Source organism: Cebidichthys violaceus, unplaced genomic scaffold, assembly GCF_023349555.1.
Source record: "Cebidichthys violaceus isolate CVI_PGR_0920_01 unplaced genomic scaffold, fCebVio1.0.p SCAF_3, whole genome shotgun sequence".
Taxonomy (NCBI): Eukaryota; Metazoa; Chordata; class Actinopteri; order Perciformes; family Stichaeidae; genus Cebidichthys; species Cebidichthys violaceus.
In genome coordinates this window covers 15,002,414-15,025,579 of record NW_027176483.1, presented here as the reverse complement: position 1 = coordinate 15,025,579, position 23,166 = coordinate 15,002,414, and the positions used below count along the sequence as shown (strand labels likewise).

At 43.6% G+C, this 23,166-nt stretch overlaps 1 protein-coding gene and 1 pseudogene across 1 annotated transcript; one reads left to right on the top strand and one right to left on the bottom strand.

Annotated features, from left to right (window-relative positions):
* The first annotated feature begins 244 nt into the window (after positions 1 to 244).
* On the top strand, positions 245 to 10,991 carry tmem86a (transmembrane protein 86A). Its single transcript, XM_068723556.1, has 3 exons — positions 245 to 363; positions 5,481 to 5,745; positions 6,135 to 10,991. Exons 1-3 carry the CDS (start codon positions 343 to 345, stop codon positions 6,560 to 6,562), a joined length of 714 nt encoding a protein of 237 aa, XP_068579657.1. The 5' UTR covers positions 245 to 342; the 3' UTR covers positions 6,563 to 10,991.
* A 2,286-nt stretch (positions 10,992 to 13,277) lies between these two features.
* Positions 13,278 to 23,087, bottom strand: LOC137880839 (immunoglobulin superfamily member 22-like; annotated as a pseudogene).
* Between the last annotated feature and the right edge of the window lie 79 nt (positions 23,088 to 23,166).

Genomic DNA, 23,166 nt, shown 5'->3' with positions numbered 1-23,166 from the left:
AAACACGAAGCAAATCTTTCCATAGGCTCTGTAAAATGTAAATAAAGGCCATCTGCTCCGATATGTAAACAGGAGTCCGCTCCTCCTATCAGGGAGCGGACTCACGTCTAGACCCGATCCGGTCACTGCCACTCTTTGCTCCTATTGGTCAAACAGAGAAAGCCCCGCCCACGTAGCGGCTTGTCTCTCACTTCCTACTTCACGTCGGACCGCCCATCGGAGCGAAGACAAAAACAATCGGCATCCCTCAGACAGTACAACACAAACAGGAGGACCCAAGCCGAATATTGATATTGACGTTAAAATACCTTTCTCACCGACACGGACACCACCAAGGGAGAAATGGTTTCTCCGGTAACAGTGGTGAGTATCTCCTTCAAGCCAGCGGTGGTATTTTACACACTAAACAGGAATAATTGGAGCTAGTTTAGCTAATGTTGCAGGACAACACTCCGACAATACAACAGTCCATCTTCATGTGTCTATCATGTTCTTTATCGACTGACTATCGAGTTAGTAGTAAATTGTTTAATGTTTTATTTGCGTTATTTTGACTTCGAAGGCTGGTGCGTGCTCATTAGTTTATCATTTAATTAGCAATTAATATCTGTGTGCTAAATTGAAATGTTCAGGCAGTACCCTTGGACACCCACGTAGTTTGTCAAAAGCACCTTGCCTCCTTATTTGAGTTGTATGTGTCACTGGAAGCAGGAACTTTTATGTTCGTTTCCTTGACATTTTGACACGGGTTTTTTTTAGCAGCGACTGTTCACACTGTCCCGTCTCGACATTCCACGAACAGGAGGACGTTTCCACCAATTTCCAAAGGCAGTCCCTGACAAAAAAAACCGAAAACCTGTCATGTGACGACCTTTTTTGTCTGTTTTTTTTCTTTCCCTTCAGGAACGCATGCGCCGAGCGGTGCACCGCTGTGGCTGCCTTTCTTTTCATCTCCTTTGCTGTAGCTCTGCTTTACATAGACTCTATTGTTTGCCATGTCCATTAGCTACATCATTGACTAAAGTGCCATTGCAGGAAATTGGCCATCTTGACACAAAAAAAGAAAGAAATGACAGTGACAGCTACATGAATAATTGAATCGGCCCGAGCATCCTCTTACTTTGACAGAGCTGCTATGACATTTTACCCCTTTTGCAGGGGCCTGCAGTAAACCCTGATGTGTAGCCTGTGTGATACTAGGAGAGGTGCCTGTGTGGAGGAATGCTTGCCATATAAACGGGTTGCTGTAGTGATGATGATGCCGTGCAGGCCCCTGGGGTTGTACAGCTTTACTTTAAAGCCTTGGCCCCACTATTGCAGTGAGAGGGCAGGTATAGGCACGTACCGAGAAGAAATACTGTTGGACACATTTGTCTCCCTTCAATTGGAAAGACAAAAGTGGGCAAGCAAATGTAATCAACTGTGTGATTGTCATGAAACATCACGTTGACCGTTGCAAACAAAAGCCAGTTAATTATCATCGTGTTCTTATTTGTGTCATCAGTGATCTCCATGTGCTGTATGATCTGTAGTTCTGATTCACATTTATAAAGCTACATTGTAATAATTGAAAAGTAAGTGTAAGTTCAGCCCTCTATTCCTGCTATAACTTTATTATATCTACATAAAGCACAGTTTTATTTAGGCTTTCTTTTTTATTTCTCACTCTAAACTAGGTTTCTTTAAAGACTGTCACACGCTGTCTTTCACAGACGATCTACAGTCAGCACATACTGTCCTTGACTAACGAGGACTCGTCGAGGCATTAGATTATTGTACCTAGTGCCCAAATGTTTTTACAGCGCTGTGGTGCATGATGAGATCAATATTCCTTTTTTTGTGGAAGTGCACCTGCATATTTGGTGCTGCAGCTGACTTTAAGTTATCCTTGCAGTAGAAGCAGCTGTAAGAGGGATCCTTCCCACGACAGTGTTGTGTGATGCTACTTGGAAATAGCATTATCATATGACTCACATGCCAGCTGTGTCTGCCAGGACTATACTTATGTTACAGTTCCCCTCTGCCAGATTGTGTACACAAGACTTTACTTTACACACGACTTTACAGGTCTCTTTTTTTATGTTTCCAACACTCGGCTAGCGTATGACCCAGAAACATTGAATAGATGTTAACCCTGGATGTTGTTCTGTGCTTCAGTGCAGTGCTTTTGTTGCTTCATGGTTGATACAGAAGTATTAGCGGCTGACAGCTGCTTGTTACTTCCACGACTGCAGTTACGAGGCGAGTTCGGGATCAAAGTACATTCATAGTTTAACACAGCGAAAGAAGCAGTGCATCTCTGTAGTATCTAAAACCAAAGTATTGCTTGTTAGTGACCATACAAATGCAGTTAATCATTAACTATGTTATTGTTTAACAGAGGCAGCTGTTTGCAGCTGTGCTGCAGCACTTCTGCAAACAGCCTTCAGTTATAACATGATCATTCAGATGGCGAGATTATAACACAATGATGATTTTTGTCCCAAATGAGGCAGCATGTTCTGTTCTTTTATGCTGGCGACAGCTGACTGTCAAGCGGCGCTCGTAGCCGTCGCTAATGTCCCATTCAGTGTCCCTGCAGACAAACGGACGCCTCAATCAATGTGAGTGTAAGTAAGCTACAGCTGAGACGATACCGGGTCGTAAAGACCCCGGGAATCTCTTCCAGGTACGAGACGCTGAGCAGGGGAACTGAAACCAATGTGAACAATTGCATCAGATATTACAGCAGTAATGTGGTAGGTGGTTTAAAAAAAAAAAACTACAAATATTCACCATAAGTATTCATAATTTAGATTAAAGTCTAAACACTGTTTCAGGCCAGCTAATGCAGTGAGATACACATTTCTTGGAAGATTTGTGTGTTTTGTGGAATCGGTGTGTCGATACACACATTGTACGTTGTGTAGATACAGGAAGTTTACTTGAACAACAATGAAAGGGAAACTGAAGTACGGCTCAAATGCTGCAGGAATAGGACCAAAGGTTGTGGGAATCTCTGACCTTTCTCCATGGAATCATTCCTCACCCTCCTAATCCCTTACTGTACTCTACTGTGTGTGTGTGTGTGTGTGTGTGTGTGTGTGTGTGTGTGTGTGTGTGTGTGTGTGTGTGTGTGTGTGTTTTCCCCCCACAAATAACAACCGTTTGTGATCATGGATCATTGAACCTAAATCTCATTGTGCTTTTTCACTGCACTTTATTAAATACTAGATCTGCTATCTGTACAACGCTCTCGACAGAAATGTGTTGTGTTTTCCTGCGTCCTGTGCTTAAGTAGCCCCCCTTGGCCTGACCAACAGAGTTATGATGTTGGCTGGTCTGGGAGTGCTGCCAGGTTTGTCTCCTCTGCTTGGCACTCACCATACATGCACATTTTTGTCATACGATTAGCTTTAATCCTTATGTATGTATCCATTTGTTTAATGAAGACCATTGAGAGTAATTAATAGGGAGTAGAGGAGTCCATTAGTTCACATTATACACCTACTTTTGCCTCAGTGGAATAGATTCCTCTTATGCTATGTGCATCTGGAAGAGACTGATAATATCTTAAATCTATATGTAAACAGACAGCAACATATGTAAATAAGATATAGCAGCTTGTTGTGTTACTTATGCGATGGCGTAAAGCTGTTATTCCTCTTTTTCTGCCGCTTTGGCTGAAAACTTTTAAAGAAAAGGACTGAAACTGTCCTAAGTTGAGTGAGATCAATGAGACAATGAAACACAAGGTGTCAGAAAGAAGAACATTAATAAGTAAAATCCCATCCATTGGAAATGCCACAATGCCACAATTTGGGAGCTTAGTTGAAAATAAAAATATTCAAGTTTTGGTCCCAAAACCACCGTGGAAGATCTGAGTGAATGCGAAAGCACACAAAATAACAGGGTGTCTGTATCTTTGGCCAGTCCTTAGTCACTTTAGAGCTTCAAATGCTCTACAACCAGATCTTATATACAGATACACAGAGCCAGTAGAGTTCAGCTAAAACTAGAGTGATATGTCCTCACTTCTCAAGATATTCAGTGTGTTGTGGCTTCCCAATAAAGTTTAAATATGTGAAAAGTGCATCCCATTAGTTTGGCATGCCTGAGTGGAACATATGCATTTTAAATCTCAGAAGATAACCCACAAGCGTGTGTTTTTTTGGTCTCAAAATGCTTGTGAGCGTGTGTGTTTAATCCCTTTTGTTTCCCTGCTGTGGTATTAGTCATATCAGCGACACCAGGGCGGGCTTGAGGTCAAACACTTTGTCGGATCCTGTACGGTCACTTATTACGGCCGTTCTTTTATCGAGCACTTGTGCAATCGCGAGGGCTTCCCCTTCCTCCCCTCCTCCAGGAGCATCAACCATATGAACTAGAGTGACCCCCCCCCAACTCACTTGTCCATTCCTAAATCCAGCTGTCATCTGAGTGCTTGTAACCCCATCTTCCTCTACCCTAAAGCTTCCCGTCTCCATGCTTCTTCCGGCTTCTTCTCGCCTGCCCTACTTACTCCTTCTTTTATGAAACATTGCAATCAGAGCTTTTTCACATTTGGTATACTTTACCACAGAATGTTTGTGGAGACGGGTGCAAAAGGGCCACTGGAAAATAGTCAATTTGGGACATCACATAGCAGTCTCTGCAACCCTTTCCCTGTTGCACTAGGAGTCCTCCCCCCCCCCCCCCTTCCTTCTCTGTCTCACTTGTATCCTCCTCATCTCTCCTCCAGTGACCTCAGCTCTAGTGAACCCTCACTCGGTTCCTCTGTCTCCTAACTCAACCTCTCCTTTCTTCTCCCTATTCGAGGCCTTTTTTTTTCCGTTAGCCTAGAGAGCCATTCTCAGCACCATAGGTGGGTGGTCATTCCTGAGTTTTTTTTATTTATTTATTTATTTTCACCCTGTGGGGGGCCTCATGCTTTTAGACAGAAAGAAATACGACTGGTAACACAGCTTGAAAGAAGAAATTGAGACTTGCTCGCCAGTTCTCAAGAACATGAGACGCAGAGAAAAAGGTGAAGGAGAGGAGAAACAAAAATGAGTTTGGGAGTCCAATAAAAGAGAGAAGAAGAAAAGGTTACAGGGAGTCAAAGGCGCAGCGTGGAGCCTTTTGCATTTCCTCTTCTACCGGCTGTTTCTGCAAGAGTTTCGATTCAGCCACAAAACTCGTGGATGTCTGACACAGTGATGCAAACTGGTGACCACACTGAAGACTGTTCCGGTCCTAACCCAAACCACTCTGCCAAATAAGGAGAAGCACTTATAGTTAGCTGCTTATGTTCCCTTGTTTATAGATGTGAGATACTGGACCTCAAACACATACACAGTGCTGACTGTTCCTGTGATATATTTCAAGCCGAGATGAATGACCTTTTGATAAATCTAGTTGCGATAACAGTGTCAACATTGTTTCACTGAATGGAATTACCTTGTGTGAGTGCAGCCAGCTATGACTAAATTAATAATGTCAATGTTTAATCTGCATTTCAGGTCAAGAGTGAAGGCCCAAAGCTGGTGCCGTTCTTCAAGGCGACCTGTGTATACTTTGTCCTGTGGCTGCCCACCTCCAGCCCGTCCTGGTTCAGCGCACTCATCAAATGTCTACCCATCTTCTGCCTCTGGGTGTTTCTACTGGCTCATGGGTTCAGCTTCCTAGGTGCTCAGTCCAGCGCCCGCAAGATCTTGGCTGGCCTCATCTTCTCTTCTCTGGGCGACGCCTTCCTCATCTGGCAGGAGCAGGGCTACTTTGTCCACGGTGAGGAGAAAGTCTCTGTCGCTTCCATCATCACTGCTGTTGGTAAAAGGATAATTGTATTTGGGAAGTCACGGTGACATTGCTTCAAAAATGTTCAACAGGGCAAAAGACATGAGCGGTCAGTCATAATCATACAGGTTTTTAACAACCATCTGACACATTGGGTGGCTTATTACATCGCCCATTAGACTTGTTGTGAGATGAAGCAACGTCACAGTGCTCCTAGTTCTCAGAAAGGATCATAACCAATAGAAACATGTCGCCAAAACTACAAATACAAGAGCCGAGTTGTTTATTTTCTTTATTTTGCATTGGACAGATAGATAGGAGGCTACTTTGTGAGATTGTCTTCAGATTTAAATCACATCTACACGTCTAATATCCTACAGGCCTTCTGATGTTTGCTATCACCCACATCCTCTACTCATCCGCCTTCGGGATGAAGCCCGTCAACGTGTCCGCTGGCCTGGCGGTCAGCGCCGTGTCCTCTGTGAGCTACATGCTGCTGTACCCCTACCTGTCGGGCCCCTTCACCTACCTGGTGGCCGTCTACATCGCTCTGATCGGCTTCATGGGCTGGAGGGCCATCGCGGGCCTGCAGCTGGCTAACGACCTGTGGACCTGGACCAAGCTGTCCGCCTGCCTGGGCTCCGTGCTCTTCATGGTCTCCGACCTCACCATCGCCGTCAACAAGTTCTGCTTCCCCGTGCCCTATTCGCGGGCCATCATCATGGCCACCTACTACGCCGCCCAGATGCTGATAGCGCTGTCGGCCGTGGAGTGCCAGGACGCGGAGGTGGCCAGGAAGAGAACGTGAGGTGCCGCGACATCCGCAGTGAACGCCGCGAGGCCCCGAGTGATCATGGACACATCTCACTGCCAGATCCCCTCAACCCTCATCTCAGTGTGGCCGGTTCACTACAGTCTTCACATGCGGCTGTCACCCTACGACCCGACTAGTATGGTAGTCTCACACCTGTCTCCTTACGACCACGATAGTATTAACTTCAGCCTCTCCCGACAACAGTCCTACCTGCCTTCTTTGATCCTAGAATGGCTGTCTCTCAAGCCTAGTTTGCATGGAGACAAGCCGAGTAGTATTATTAGGATTAGTATTACTTTACTTTTAACTGTTATGTTTTAATTTAAGGGGAGCATGTCAGTGGGGACCTTCGAGGAGTGTCTGTGTGTGTGTGTGTGTGTGTGTGTGTGTGTGTGTGTGTGTGTGTGTGTGTGTGTGTTCGCGCATGTGTGTGTGTTTGATTAACACTCTTTACCTCTCAGTCCCACCACACACAGTCACCACACTGACTCCCTTCTCACACGTCTGCTCTCAGCGGTCCAATAACACAATTTAACAGTTTTGTTGAAAAAGGATTTGTTTTGCCCATGTTTGGCTTTTCACTCTCCGCTCTGTTACATTAAGGCTTCTATTCTTACAGTCAGGAGAATATCCACACCTGCTTTATTATCCGCAGTCCCTTCCATTTCATTAACAACCACTCAGTCTTTGTGTCAAAACAAATCATAAAAACCCAGTTTCTCCGGATGTTTCTTAGGATGTCCTTGAATAACGAGATGTACAGAGAAAGAATGCCAGAGGCCGAGACAAAAGAATAGGTGAAAAGGCATTTTTTTTAAATAAATAAATAAATAATTATATATATATATATATATATATTTTGGTGATGTCATTAAATTAAACTATTGTTTCTCACATGGACAAGTTATTTATAACTCTAACATGCTACATATGTGCGTGCATTCTGGTTTGTATGTTTTCTCTTCAATCCAACAGCCTATCATCATACTGAACAATATGAGTATTTGGAGTGACGTGGATATGAAAGCTAGTTTATCCATCTTTCCTTTACAAGCAGGACAATTATTTCTCTCTCTTTATTTGAGAAAAGTTCATATTTGTGTTTCACTATGACCCTGAAATTCTGTCTCTTGTGTTATCATATACTGAATGCAAGCAAAACTACAGAGCAAAATCACACTTTTTCTGATTGAACCAATCTATGAACTGTCTGAAACAATGGATAACCGCAGCCCCAAAAAAAAATAACCGCGTGCTGCGTGCACAAACATGCCCCTCCCCTTGGGGCTAAGCCCCCCCCTTTCTTTGAATCCTAGAAACGCCCCTGGCGCTCACACACCTGACACCTACGCCCCCCTGCCGTTTTTACTTATTTGGAAAAGTCCATGGGGTTCTTAATGCTGGACTAGATCAGCTGACCCATGCTGTCATTGGCCTGGGTCCATGTTATGGAGACCGCAAAGAAGAAAGGGCTATGTTACTGGCTGGAATCTTTCTGTGGGCACTGTACAAGTACAAGTCCATTTACCATTCACCATCACCATCACCATCACCATACACATTACCCCTGACTGAAGAAAGAAAAAAGGGAAATGATGAGGGGAACTGAACAGTTATCCCATTATTCCCAATAATTCCTTCTCACAGGACAGTTTTAATCCTGCAAAATCCACAGCGGCTAATCCCCGACAGCTCGGCTGATATTTCATCTTTCATCTATTGCACATTTCCCCCTCTCACCTTTCATTTGTTTCACCCTCAGCAAACTTCTTTATGCTAGAATTAAGTGTGGAAGTATACTGTAACCCTTTCCTCAGATGTCTACATACAGTACATGCATGCTTTGAGTGTGTGTGTGTGTGTGTGTGTGTGTGTGTGTGTGTGTGTGTGTGTGTGTGTGTGTGTGTGTGTGTGTGTGTGTGTGTGTGAGTGAGAGAGAGTGTGTGTTTTCTCGTCTTGGCTGTTGAGTGTGCACCTGTGTTAGAAGTAGTATTTGATTGGGTGCAGCATGCTCAAACTGGTGTGTATATATTCTTAATTGGACCTTAATAGTAAACATGTTCATCGGTGGACTAGACACTCTCCACCTATTACCTAGTATACATCACTGGCTTTATGATTAATACCACTAACAGTTTGTGTATTGGAAAGCAAATCTATTTGATCACAAATCTACACCAGAAAAGTGAAAGTATTAACCACTAACACAAATAGCAAAGAGAGAGCTTTAGTTATTCAGTGGTTCACTACACATGCACCTTGATGTGAGATACTGTGCTGTATACTAAACAAACAGGCATGGAAAATAAACCGACTCTTATGTTATGGGTATTATCTGAAGGGTCGATGACCGACGTCGATGACGCTCAAAAACACCACACACATCAAAACATGTTTATGCATCACACCAGCTATCATGGCACATCTGCAGGCAGACCATGGTTTCTTATCAAGTCTTAGTTTGACCGGGAAAGACACTCAGCCCAATCCGTCTGAACCTGAGCGCCGCTTTGCCGGATAGTTCCTCAATCTCCTTTTTGGCCTGTCAGCATGCTCGTCAGCACAGTTGTTTCTGCTTCGTCAGTCAGAAGTGTTTCTTCAGCCTGTCTGTGCGACCACTCGTCTTCCGGCCCGTCTTTTCATTTATTTTTGTTCTCCCAGCATTGCTGAAACGTCCCACTCTGCAGAGCACGTTCTGTCAACAGTTAATATCAGCCGTCGTGCGGACGGACATCCAAAGAGGCTCTGCTTTGAGCTGTCTTCAATCGGGGTTTTAGTGAAGTACAAGCAGAGACGCTGGTTAACACGACTAGTGTGCAGAAGTCTGATGTCAGACCATGAGGGAGTGAGAACAGTCGAGCCGTCTTACTCACCCTTACTATGTGGGCTATTTATGTAAGCACTTTGTTCCTCGTCAGAAGACGGGCTTTACTTTCAAGTATTTTCTGAGATCATTTTGGTGTTAGTCAACCCTTTGGAAAGTGAAGTTGTTTTTTGTGAGAGCGATAGATGAGTGGTAGCCTGCAAAGCAAGAAGTCAGATAGCATATTGAGTCAGAGAGTTTGGCAGTTGTTATCTGAAGGTTTTAATACTCTGTTTCTCCTCCGTCGTCTCTATTTTTACTTGACTTGGGCGCAGATAACCAAAGCTGAAACATAATAGAAAACTGAACTCATTTCACTGAGTTGAACTCGTTAGCATCAAAGCCCTCTTATGTATCAAACAACTTTTGTGTTTTTTTAGGTGGTGCAGGAGTGCATTTGGCCCTCCGCGTAGGAAGGGGGTCATTGTTGAGCGATACTGTAGCTGTGAATTAGGCGAGCAGGTGAAATATGACACACAGGGGAAGGCTCCTTTTCCATCCGGCACGGTAGCTGGCGTCCCCCCCCCACACACACACACACACACACACACACACACACAGATGGCAGGCCATCAGGCGCATCGCTTTACCTCAGCCTGTTATCAGCCCTGTTGTTCTGTGCTTTGTGCAGACAAAAGGTATCTGAGAGCTGTGGGTGACCAGTATGGTTTGCGAGTAATGAGCCGGAACCAGTAGCTGTTGTAGTAGAGCGGGCTCGTGGTTTCACTCGCCCACCCCCCCCCCCGATCGAATGTCTTCTCTCTCTTTCTTTTTGCTATTGTTTCTTGTGATGTTTGATCTGAAGCCTTTTGCTGCTGACATTCAAAACATAGAGCTGTACTGTTGGTGTGTCCTCATCACGCATGAAATGAATCCTCCATGTCAACACTCATCTACAGTGATGGGAAAGGTGCACACTACACACCCAGCTGTTTTTATGACTAGGACTGACAGTCCCCCATCAGTATGACAAGTATGTAAAAGTGACGACATCTTCTCTTCGTAATATTACTCTGAATCTACTGTGTGCTGCACTTTTCTGTATACAGAGCGAGGCCAGTCAATCTCTCTTTAAGCAGCTATTGTGTTATAAACAAAAGGATTGTTGTGTACTGTATCATTTTAAGTATATGCTTCCTTTTTTTTCCTTTCACTCCTTACATTTCTGTTTGAAGGGAGACAACAGAAGTTAGTTTTGATGTTGAGGGTTTAATCACAATAAAGTGACGCATAGGAGAATCAGCATTTTTATTTTATTAGTAGCTCTTGAAGTGTTACAAACTGCCCCAAATGTTGTTTTTGTTTTCCACAAAAAAAAAACATTTTATTTTTTGGAATGCCGTTACAATGCATCATCTGACTTCATTTTATGAACAAATATTGCATCTCTTATTTTAATTCTGGGATATAATTTACCTTGTCGTCCTTGATTTTCACTTTGTGATTTCTTTTTTTTTCATGACCATAGAGATGAAATAGTTCCTTTGCTGTAGTGAAACTGCTATGAATGTGAATATCTATTGGAAAAATAAATGCAAGTACAATGCAACTTCAACATTACATGCTTTTGGTCTTCTCTGTTTGTTTACTAGAATCAAAGGTTCAAAATGTCAGCTGGTCTTTATGACTGGTCAGTGTTTTGTGTTTCTACAGAAGCTGTTAGCCCTCAGCAGCTAAAGTGGCGTTAAGGCAGAAAGGACTGGAGGACAACAGAGCGCTCTGTTCTAGTGACTGCTGCACTCTGTTGTCTGGCCGAGGTGGAAAATGTGCTTTCAACAGCTTTCAACTCTGTGGAACCTCATCCAGACTGCTACCTACACTTCCTCTTTCCTTCTCGTTGTGCTTTTTCCCCTTTTTATGCACACACACACACACACACACACACACACACACACACACACACACACACACACCCACCTCTCATAGTGTAGTGCCAGTTCTTTCCAAATGCGTCTCATTCGTTCGCAGCCAAGGTCTTACGATCAAGAAACTCCAGTCTTCTTCAAACGCATGACGAAATTATGCTGAATCTCCAAATAAATGTGAAAGACACTACAATTATCTTACTGCCATACAATATTGCCTCATTCAAGTTATGTATTGAAAAAAAACCTCGTCTTATACATGCACTGTGAGATGTATTAAGCTCCCTTCGGGTGCAGCAGCCTTTGGTTTCTGTCAAATAGATGTCTATTCAGGCTGTTTCCACCTTATTGTGCCGTAGCCGAGCAGTGAGGAGGCGGAAGGTACCAGTGACGTCGGTTTAGTGCCCGTCTGTGATTCATTTACTTGAGCCTGGCAACCAGACATTACCAGTCTCGTGGTGGCTGTGTAGAAATGGAGTTTGTTTGAGCCAGCACAGTGACGTCAGGATGGCAGCTCTTTACCGGACCACGCTCACTGTCTCAAGGAGCAGCAGACCACTCAGAGGCAATGCCTACACAGAGGCTGTCAGGCCTCTTCAACCCCGAGGGAAGCCAGCACACAATGCAGTTGAAAGTAAAAGGAAAGCATTTAGTTTTGTTTCTACACAGTGTCGCACTTGCAGGCCTTTTTTTTTGTTTTTAACATGTAATCCACAAGTCTTAGGACAAGGCAGCCGGGCAGTGATAAAGCACAAATGGGCGTGTTATGGCTAACACTTGACATGCCAAGTTAATCACCTGGCCTCAATCAAACTTATGTGTTTCCTTACATAGGATCGGACTGCAATCATGAATGCAAAAAGCACACGGAAGCAATCTAGAATTTAAATTGGCTGCATGTTTTCTGTCAATGACTTCAAAGGACTTGCTATCAGACATTAGATGTGACACAGTTTGTGTTAACTTGTCCAGTTACTTTCTGTCACCTGAACTCACTACTGGTATTTATTAAAAAAAGGATTACAGCTGCTTCACAGCTCTTTTAATGCGGATGATAACACCTGCAAAGCTGAGGGTCAGCACCTCGCCCCCGTCCTTTCATTTCAATTCCAATAATGTTGTAGACAGAGACAATACAAAATAAATACTGGCGGCATTAAATGCACAGTGGCAAGCTGTGGAAGGTGAAATCATTTCTATTTTTGTTTGGGGTATATTTATAGGCATTTGTGTGTTTTTGTTTTCACTCATCCATACAACAGGTACAACTAGGAAAGTGAAAAGAGGCGTTTCATAAAAGTTGTTGACTGGATTCAAACCCACTTTGCATGTTATGCAGATTAACAAGATAAACTACTGGAAACCTCAAAGGGAGTAGTTGTGCAATTGGCAGTGTTCATGCCACTGTCCTCAAACCAGCCAAGTGTCTGTGTGGATATGATGCACCGTGCACATATTCAATCTGTATCTGTATGCGCAGACTCCATGTTTGACATGGTATGTGGCCTGCTACAGCAAGCCCAATGAAACAAGTGTATTTGGTCAAAAACTGGAAACCCTGAAGAAAAGATGAAAGTCAAATAATTTTTATAGAGGGAGAAGCATTTGTGATTTAGAGAGAAAGGACAACCTCTCTGGCTGAGCAGGCTGACTAACAAGTGAAAATCCCTCCAGCACACCAAACACTGACGTGCTCCTGGAGAAGAATGCCTACACAAGGATGGGAGCAAGTGTGACATCTAGTGGCCATCTGTTGCATTACCAGAGCTGGAGTAATTAGTAGATGGAAGATGGGGGAAAAACAGCATTTCCACCCAAATAACACAATTCAAATCTAAAATTAAAATGATTAAAAAAATCTGATTAATAGATATCTAATGTCTAAAAATCTAACAAAAGCTAAAATCATTGTTAGTGACGACAGTACGTGTAGCATAAGGTCAGTGGTCAATCAAAGTGCATCTGTCACGGCGACGGGTGAAGCAGACTTCTTATAAAATAAGCTTCTCTTTGTTTGCCTGCTTGGTCAGGCTCTCCAACAGACTCTTGTCGTCCTTATCTGGAAGACACCACATTCAGAGCGATAAAGAATTAGTCAGTGCAAAGCAAACACATTTTGGTATTGAAACATCGTTCCACTCCTCTCCCTCGCTCCCTCTCAAAACCTACCAAATATCACCAGGTTGCAGGAGGAGCACCTGGCCGTCCCCAGAGGGTTCTCCAGCACCAGTGTGTATTTTCCACCATCTTTGGCTCCACAGGTGGGGATGACCAGGGTGCACACTCCGTTGTCTGTGCTCTGCCAAAACTGAGGGCAGTCAGATATCTTTGATTCCCCCTTATACCAGCAGGCCTGTGCATGGAAACACCATTGTTACTATTACTTTAGGTGGGTGGGGGATCAACAGCAAAGGTGAAGGCAAAGTGCCGTTCCGGCTTGTACCACCATCTGGTTCTTCAGCTTCCCCTTGAGATTAAACCTGGGTGCCACTGTATGGGGAAAAATGCAAAAAAATTATAATAAGAGAAAATTAAGTGGAGATAAAAAGGCTCCAAAATAATGCAGTCATATTACCAGGTGGAGGCATGGCCAGTACACCCTTCAACAGCTCAATGGGCTCCCCCACCCCTCCTTCATTGACAGCCCGGATACGGAAGCGGTACCTCCTCCGCTCCTGAAGTCCTCTAACACTGAAGGCAGTGCCAACAATGGGGATCTTCTTCTTCTTAATAGGTTTATATAGTCTACACATATGGATACAGAAAGGGAAGGAAGGAAGGAAAGAAGATGTGAGGCAGTGGAGGACTCACTTATTGGGTCTTTGGCCAGGACAGCATTAGAAATGGTGCTGGGGCTGCCTGCTCCAGCCCTGTTTATACTGGTGACTCTGAACTCATACTCCACATCATCCAGCAGCCCTTCCACCATGAATTTTGTATCTAAAAACAATAATACAAATTCAATTCATGAAACCAAAAATAAAGGATGTATGAGATGCAGGTTTGATGTATATGACTTGATTTGATACTTGTATCGTTACTCAGGAATGCTATAAATGTGTAAACAAAGTGAGACTATGTCGAATACATAGCAACTGGATATGGTAACAAGACATGACAGCTTGGTAGTCTGACCTGTGAGCAGCCCCTTATTGACCTGTAACCACATGTTACTCCCCTTCTTCCTCCTCTCCAGGACGTAGCCCATAACTGGGGCTCACCCGTTGTGGGCCGGAGGGGTCCAGCTCACTGTCACGGTGTCCTTGGTTATGTTAGAGACCTGGGGCTGGGATGCTGTGTCTGGGGGCTCTGAGTAGGTGGATTCAAACAGAGGAAGTGTGGTCAAATGCAAGGTATGAAGAAATGGGAGCTCTTAAAGAAGGTGAGTTTGAAGAAGACTTTAACAATAACAAGAGCAATGATTGTAATTACAGGGGCCGCCTCTGGACCCCTAGAACCACTCTCTAACTTTCTTTTGCACAGACACCTCAACGTTTTGAGACATGACTTTGAATGAGCTCTCACCTACAGGCTCCCCAGCGCGCACCTCTTCTGTCTCGAGAGGTTCGCTCATTCATTCCACGTTGACAGCCCTGATGCGACACTGGTACGCCTGGCCCTCCTCCACCTTGTCATCGCTGAAGATGGTGGCGCTGCTGTCTACTTCGCCAACCCTGTTCTAGGACTTCTTACCCGTCACATGCCGCTCAATCACAAAGCAGGTCACTTGCTTACCCCCATTGTCCCGTGGAGCTTTCCGCTTCATCTTGAGGCACTTTCCTGATAGCTCGGGGAACTCTGCTTTCCCTTGAGGAGGCTTAGGATGGTCTGGGGAATGCTGCAAAACATGCATTAAGTATTTCAAATCTGCATGAAAGAAATCTGCTTTTATTTTTGAATGACAAATATGTGTCGTCACCCACCGATCACATTGAGGTGCAGGTTGGCAACGGCGGTGCCACAGTCACTCTTCAGACTCGCACACATCTAGTAATCAGGCATACACATCGGTGTATTTCAATTTGTGTGTGACCTTTTGCAAAGATCATATAACATCTGAGTGGATGACACCTTTCTCTGCTCACCCACCTGCTGAGCACCAGTGAGGTGCCCTCAGCTGTCCTCTCCACCTTGGTCCTCTCATTCTCCATAGCCTCCGCGCCGTCCTTGTACCAAGTGATCTTGGGAGGCGGTTTGCCTTTGAAGAGGATCTTAAAGGTGGCTGTCTGTCCTGCCTTCACAGTCACAGGTCGGGCCCCCAACCAGTCCAGCACAGAGGAATCAATTTCTGGAGGGTCTGCGAAACAGGGTTAATATAGTTTGGGCTGTGATTTGTATGTGGGTTTTATCTCATTATTTTGAGTATTTGGTTTGGTTAGCTTTAGTGTGAAGCATTTGAAAATGTCTGACATTGTCGCCTCCTAGCGGTAGTATAAAAAAAAGACTGTCTGGATTCAAATATGAACACAGGGTTTGTTTCCACGACAGTGGCAGGAAGCTTCTTCTAATTAGTCTCTTTGCCACCTGTGAATACATACTGAAATGTCAAGTACAAATACAAACACACACACCTGCAATAGTGAGCACAGCTTCGCTCTCAGCCCCTTGGCTCTGAAGGTGTACTTTCCCTCATGAGCATCAGTCACACCAGAGAAGATCAGCTTGTGAACGGCTCCTTGTTTGACCAGCTGAACCCCCCTCAGCTCCGACATCTGTCAATGTCACACGCAAATGATGTGTTTATGAAAAAAAGAGAATTGTGTGTGTGGGCAATAGAACTGACTTTATTACAGTGGTGATGATATCAAAGGTTTCAAGCTTTTTGACTATGGCACCCATTAGGATTGGCTTTATGATTCATCCTCTGGGCACCGTGGGCATCTGTACCAAATTCTGTGGAACTCTATCAGTCCATCCCATTGTTGTCGAGACATTTCACAAAAATAAAAAAAAATAAAAATAAAGGAAAGGCTAGGGGATCACCAAATCTATTAGGATTAATCCTGGGAACCACTGATGTCTTCACAGAATTTTGTGCCAAACTATACAGTAGATGTTGAGATATTTCCACATGGACCAAAGTGGTGGACGGACAACTTTGCCATAACTAGAAATATACCACTGCAAAGTGTTTGCATGACATTTACTGTATGAGAGTGAAAGAACAAAAAGATCTGCCACATTATCTGATAGAAGAAGGGGGCATTAGAGGACTAACAAGGAGACTCTTTCATCCGGTCTGGTGTTGTCTCTTACCTCCGCTCCATCTTTCAGCCACACTCCGTCCACCTTCTCATCATCAAGGACAACACACAGCTCTGCAGGGGAGCCTGTGGGACACTGAGCATCTGACGTACCACTCTTCAGGGAGGCAAAACGCTCTGGCAAAAGATGCTTATTTTGAGTCTTGTGTATTATTCAGTAATGTTCCAAATGTTTGACCTTAAACACTGATTAAAAAAAAATAAAAAGAACTCATTACCATCCACGGTCAGGTAGGCAGAAGTGACGTATTCGTGAGCATCGTTGTCCTGAGTGCAGATGACCGAGTACTCTCCCTCGTCCTCCAGCTCACAGTCCTCGATGATCACCTCTGTCCTCTTTCCGTCGCGCATGAAGATGTAGCGATGACTCGCTGTGAAATCACATCCGTCCTTGGAGCTCATCTCACACTCCAGGCGGGCCTGGCCTCTCTCCTGCACGCGGATGTTCTTAAAGTGGCTGGTGAACTTGATGGGAATCCCTGGATAAATGTAAAATAGACAAAAGAAAGGGAGTCACTTCAGGGTTTATTTGACCTTTTAGTAGCATGCTTAACTTTCAAAGCAATTTCTGTACTATAAACAAAGGGTTAACCACATTAAAAAATGGTAAAACAGGATTACAGGGTGAAGAGAATTGAATTCTCTATCCACGTATTAGGTTTCTTCTTTATATTCAGTCCTTCACGTATGTCAGACCTTCATTATATACTTTAAGTTAAAAAAGAAGAAATACAGAGACTTCTCATGAATAACTGTAATTAACACCACCTCAATTACTATGCTTCTGTTCCTGCAACCCCAAAGGACAGCCACACGTCCTTGTGAAGATATTTACATGCCCCAGCTTGCACCTTGGGCAAGTAAGCATCTTGTTAGACACAGCCGTAATAAATGAGCTTGTTGTGAGGAGGGATTTGGTTGGCTTTCTTTCAACTCAGCACTAGGAGGGAGGATTTATTATGCAACCCATACGTCTTCATTTGGATGATAGAGGGAAGATGATGTTGTTTAGCATCGCTATGAAGGAACGAAGCATCTAATCTCAGGGGAGGAAAATAAGACAGTAACTGCTCATCTCCACTGAGTCTAAAGGGGGATGTTTGTATTCTTAGAAATGCTAGTCCCACTAAAACAGTAAGTCACAGCCCTTTTGGGGAAAACAAAACATAACTAAGCATAACAAAAAAAAGTTTTTAATGCGGGTAAAGCCTGTGGAATACTGTTATCCGTACGTTCAATTAAAAGTGGAGCGGTGGCAGTGACGTCTCCGATGCTGATGGTGTAGTCTCCAGTGTCACTGACTTTCACATCCTTAATCTTCAAAGTGTAGGTCAGCCCATACTCAGACAAGGACACGTCAAACTTTTCATCTCTTTTTACTTCCTTTCCCTTTACCTGCCAAAATAAAAGACACTTTCGGGAAAACTATTTCCATATTCCCTTTCAATCATGTGCATTTCCACGGTGTTCATGTTTACCTAGAATGTTGTCAGTTGTTTGTTTAATTTCCTAGATGCCAAAAACACATTCTTAAACCTCATCCTAGATGGGATATTATGTGCTTATGTGAAAGTGTATTTAAGTCCTTCGGTGTGTCTTTTTGAGACACATACAAACCTTTCAGATGAGTGCTGCATCGGTCTTCTTGGAGAGACGGACCTCGAACGTGGCCATCTGGCGCTCCGTCACTTTCTTGGGCTTGAAGTCTGACAGGAATTTCAGAGGTTCATCTGAAAAAGAAATAGCAGAGAAAATGGCGCTCTAATCGCATAATTTAAAGTGCATAGACGAAATCATGTTTGTCCCTGAGAGACAAAAACATATGTGACTGGTCCAAAAAAAGGGAAAGAGTAATTTTGTCTATTTGTTGTCCTGTAGATTAAATTAGGAATGAGAAACGGATAAAGGTACTGACTATAAATGGAGGGAATACGAGTCTACATAGCTAAGCAAAAACAGTCATGCACATTGCTAATTCTGCGCACAGAAGAAGTTTCCCTGTCTGTCAAACACTATAAAACAAGTGAATAAAAAGAGAAAGTGACACTTAGAGTGTCATGAGCAGTGGAAGGACTGGAGTCCCATTCTGCACTTGCCTATGACGCTAAGCCTGGCTGACAGTCTCTTGTCTGCCACCTGCAGAGTGTAGGTGCCCGTGTCACTGAGGCCCACGCCAGAAATGCGCAGCATGTGCTTGGTTCCCATCTGTTTCACTTCATATTTCCCACGAGAGAACGGGATCCGCAGCAGCTCTGCGCCCTGAATCGTAAACAAAATGCATAGACGAGGGGGGAACTCAGGGAAGTGTCTTATGTAACTGAGACACCCGTGTATAACTTTGAAACACAACAGGCAGACACATTGTTTTTGTTTTTTTTACCAGAAACTACTGCATCCTGATGTTTGGATCCTTCAGTTCCAGGATGGTGTCAAAGACGATGCTGGTGCCAGCTGTGGCAGTGATGTCCTCCAGGGGCTTCAGCACGCGTACCATCTGGAAAATATCATAAGATTAAACACTTACAAACAAACCATAAAAAGTGTCATTTGTTCCGCATCTTCACATTAGTCAACATGAGTGTTGCTATGTGACATACCTTTGTTGCCATGGCTGTGCTGTGTGACATTACACTAGTCCCCTTTTCCATTCTGCTCTATTTTAAGCTATTCTTCATATCGCTCCCAAAACCTGTTCTTCCTTATGTGATCCTGTGGTGTGCGAACAAGCTCTCTGTGTGACGGGCCCACCTCCACCTTCACTTTCTTCTTCATCTCCTTCAGCTTCTTGAGGATGCCTCTGAAGTCGGTGAAGCCGTGCTCGGCGCAGATCCTCTCGTAGTCCCTCTTGTCAGCTCCAGCCAGGATCTTCAGCATCTCCTCCTCTGTAGGTGGACTCTTCTCCTCTCGCTTCTCTATGCTGCTGCACAAAGAAGAAGCAATTGTTCAAAAGTGTATGCCAGGCTTGTGTGTGTGTGTGTGTGTGTGTGTGTGTGTGTGTGTGTGTGTGTGTGTGTATGCATCACATGTATGTATGTCAGACATTATGTCTGACAGTATGCATATGTGCATTGACAACTCAAAAGCATCTTCCTCAGCTCCTGCGGCAACACTGGTACACATAGCAGCTCTTTAGATCTCATCCTGTAGATATTTCTGGATGCATGCATGCATGCATGCAAAAAAAAGGAACTGGGGGTGGATCAGAGAAAGCTCCATCACACCATGACAGGTATTGTGAGTGTCAGGGAAAGTATTAGACAACAGGCTTGTGTTCCTACCGTTTCTTCAGCATCTTTTTGAAATCCAACGCTGGATCTATAAACAAAAGACAGAGCATCTTAACCTGCGGCACCGAGTGAAAGCAGCACATAAACTAAGCTGAAAGCTTCTAAATAACTATCAGGACTGAGAAAGGTTCACACAATGTAAGATGGGAAATAAACTCACTTTCTGTAACAATGAGCAATATGGAGTAAATGGCTTCTCCGTGCTTATAGGAGGCAATGCACTTGTAGACATCAGCATCCTCCAGGGTCAGATTTTTGATCTGAAGTGGAGGAAATTCATTACAGGTTACTTAAAATGAATGAAAATGGCCTTGCTTGTCACTTACTATAAGACTAAAACTATCATACTGTCATTACATCGTCCAGTGACTTTAAGTCCCACTGCAATACTTATGTGGTGCAGAAGGAGGCAGTGCCATGCTGGGAACACCCAGTAAACATTTAGCGCCTCAACTTAACAGTCATCCCTCACCAAAGAAACAGATGGCAAGGGGAGATGCATATGTCAGCACCCACAAGTTAATTGCTTTATAATAGCTATTTAAGCTTCACTTAAGCTCCCCGGCTGGTACAGAGAAAGCGCTAAATCCACTCCAGAGTGGTTATAGATAAAAGGATCAGGGAGAGTTTTTTTCTATCTACTTTTCCTCATGATGCATGGTGTTCCGTTGACAGAACCAAGATGGCAAAGTCCCTCGGCTTACTGGAGTACAGAGCTCTGTATGGCCACATTCACCTTTTAAAGGAATGTATTTTGACTATATACTGTATCTTGGCAAATACCCCCCACCCCCCTCCACCCCACTCCACCCCACCCCAGAGAAAAGTCTTGGCTGTAAAAGCCCACATTTGGAGGCCTCTGGTACATTGAAATGCCTTGATACCATCAGATACACTGATCTTAATTATTGCCTACCCGACTGTAAACATGTAGTGAATTATTATAGACTGTAAATAGCTATTCATATTTAACACTACCTATTCCTGACTGATCAGTCTCTTCTAATCAGAATCATTAGAGCTTATTTATTGTTTTTTATTTATTTATCGACACGGTCACTTCACACCTGCAGTAAGCAGGTATGATTTAAGAATGAATTACACACAAAGCATGAGTGAAAATGACTCAATGACAGGATTATGAAATGCTAAAATATAGATAGAATGTATGATGTGTAAAAACATATACTCAATCATATATATTATTGCAGGAAGTTATATTAAATCAAATTTATTTTTAAAACATGATTTGGGATGCAAAACATTCACATAGAGCATGTGAGAGCGGGACTGATGGGCTGTACCCAATTTCTTCTTTTTTTACATTCAAAGCATTTATTATGGTTTTCAAAATGAACTTTGAATGTCTGTCATCGTATTTTATTTGGTGTTATTGATTATACACATGTAACTTATGGCGTTCTATTCACTACGCAGTGGAGGAAAACCAAATGGTTCAACATTTTGATATACCAACAGAAAGTTAAAGAAACTCAATATACTGTAGATCTTACTCATCACAAACCTCAGTTGTATCAGAACCAATATCGTCTTTAATAAATATCTTGGGTTTGTTTTCAAATAGTGTCAGTGAGATGACAGGAACACTGTAAGCTGCGTAGTTGAAGTGACAAACCTTGAGGATATGCTGATTATTTATGTCGTCATAGAAAGATTCAGTCGCATCAGACAGTGGGCTCCCGCTGGCTCATTCCCAGTTAACACTGGGCTGGGGATTCCCCGTCACCTTGGCCTTGAACACAGCATTGTCACCTATGAATGACAGATCAGATGAATGCATGTTATCTGTATGACAATACTGAGCTGCAGAGTACTTACCGTTGCTCCTCTCTTTTCTGCATTATCAATTATTGTTAACAAACGTAACATTAAATCCAACTGCAGCGATGAGAATAACATACATCCAGTCAATTGACCCTATCTTGCCTTTTCCTGTTTTCCAGTGAGTTTAAAGTCAGTCAATGAATGCAAATTATATGGCAACTCCACAGCCTTCTGTATATTGTGACTATTTAGGCCTCCTAATCTATAATTCACAGGTAGAGTCAGGTTGAGTGAGGCTCAAACACCTACAGTTTTTACAGAACAGGCACTAGTATTCAGCAAAGGCAGCAGATGTTTTTTTTTTCTCTGTGGAGCTCACAACCATCACACAAACTCTATCACAGCATTGCTTTGTGAGGTCTTTGTCAGGACTTTGATCCGAGTGGATTAACAGTGCCTCCACCCAGAGAGTCAAGTTGTTGTCTAAAGTTTACACATAGCAGCAAACTTTTACTCAGTGGAGTTTAGCTTGTGTCATCTGGAGTTTCTAGGCAAACTATGGGTAAGGATCTAAAATTACCTCCCATAGTCTCAAGGGCCCACAGTTGTTTATAATGCAATATGAAGAAAGATATTAGGGGAAACAAAGGACGTTTCTTGAAATTTCAGGCGGGTCGGTTCACCTCACCCTCTTGGGCAGTGACGGGCCTCTGCTTCTCCTCAAAATCTGGGACAGGCTCTCCCTCGGGGCTCTGGGAGGATTTCTGTACCTGGCTGAAGGACTCCACCACAGCGGAGGTCTTACGCTGGACCCTAGAGTGCTCTGAGGGAACATGAAGGACATCCACATCATAATCATGTACAAACAGGCAAACTGTGCTAGAGCTGCCTCACATGCACATGATGCAAATTATCATTAGGACTTTAAATGTTTGGTTTTCACACTATAGCACAGAAATAATGTGGTTAATTAGCTTTATTGTTGGTGTGCATTTGGCCAGGAGCTTAAAATGGCAGCCTGACATAATTTATTCCCCAATGTGCTCTGAGGTTTAAGCAGGAAAAGACAATGTTCTGCACAGTGGGACAGGTAAGATTTGTCAGTTAAAGCTGCCAATTTAACCATCTGATGTTCATCAATTATGCCACTTTTGCTCATTGTAATAATGACTCTAACAGATGCTCCTTTATGCCACGTCTTGTAAATAAAAAAGATATATTAGACAGCATGGCAGATCGGGAGCAGATGATCTTGGTGGACAATCCCTACCTTCCAAGGTCCTCGACAAGGCCTGAACAACTTTTTCTTAGCTTGGGGGAGCTCATGGAGGAGGTAAAGGTGGAGGAGGTGGATGAGGAGGACATCTGCATGTCTGACATCTGCCTCACTCGACCCATATGCTGTTCCATCTGCTCCGCTCTGCCCCCAGTGGCCTGAAGAAGCTCTGCTGCCATGATGAAGATGGGTGGTGCCGATGTGTGCCTTGTTGTGACAGACACAATTAGAGATACATATATATATATATATATATAT

What these genes read in the sequence shown, in the direction of transcription:
- tmem86a (XM_068723556.1), top strand. Translation starts at nt 343, where the DNA reads ATGGTTTCTCCGGTAACAGTG. An exon ending in TGGTTTCTCCGGTAACAGTG is followed by an intron (nt 364 to 5,480) that starts GTGAGTATCTCC and finishes TCTGCATTTCAG; the next exon opens with GTCAAGAGTGAAGGCCCAAA. An exon ending in GCAGGGCTACTTTGTCCACG is followed by an intron (nt 5,746 to 6,134) that starts GTGAGGAGAAAG and finishes AATATCCTACAG; the next exon opens with GCCTTCTGATGTTTGCTATC.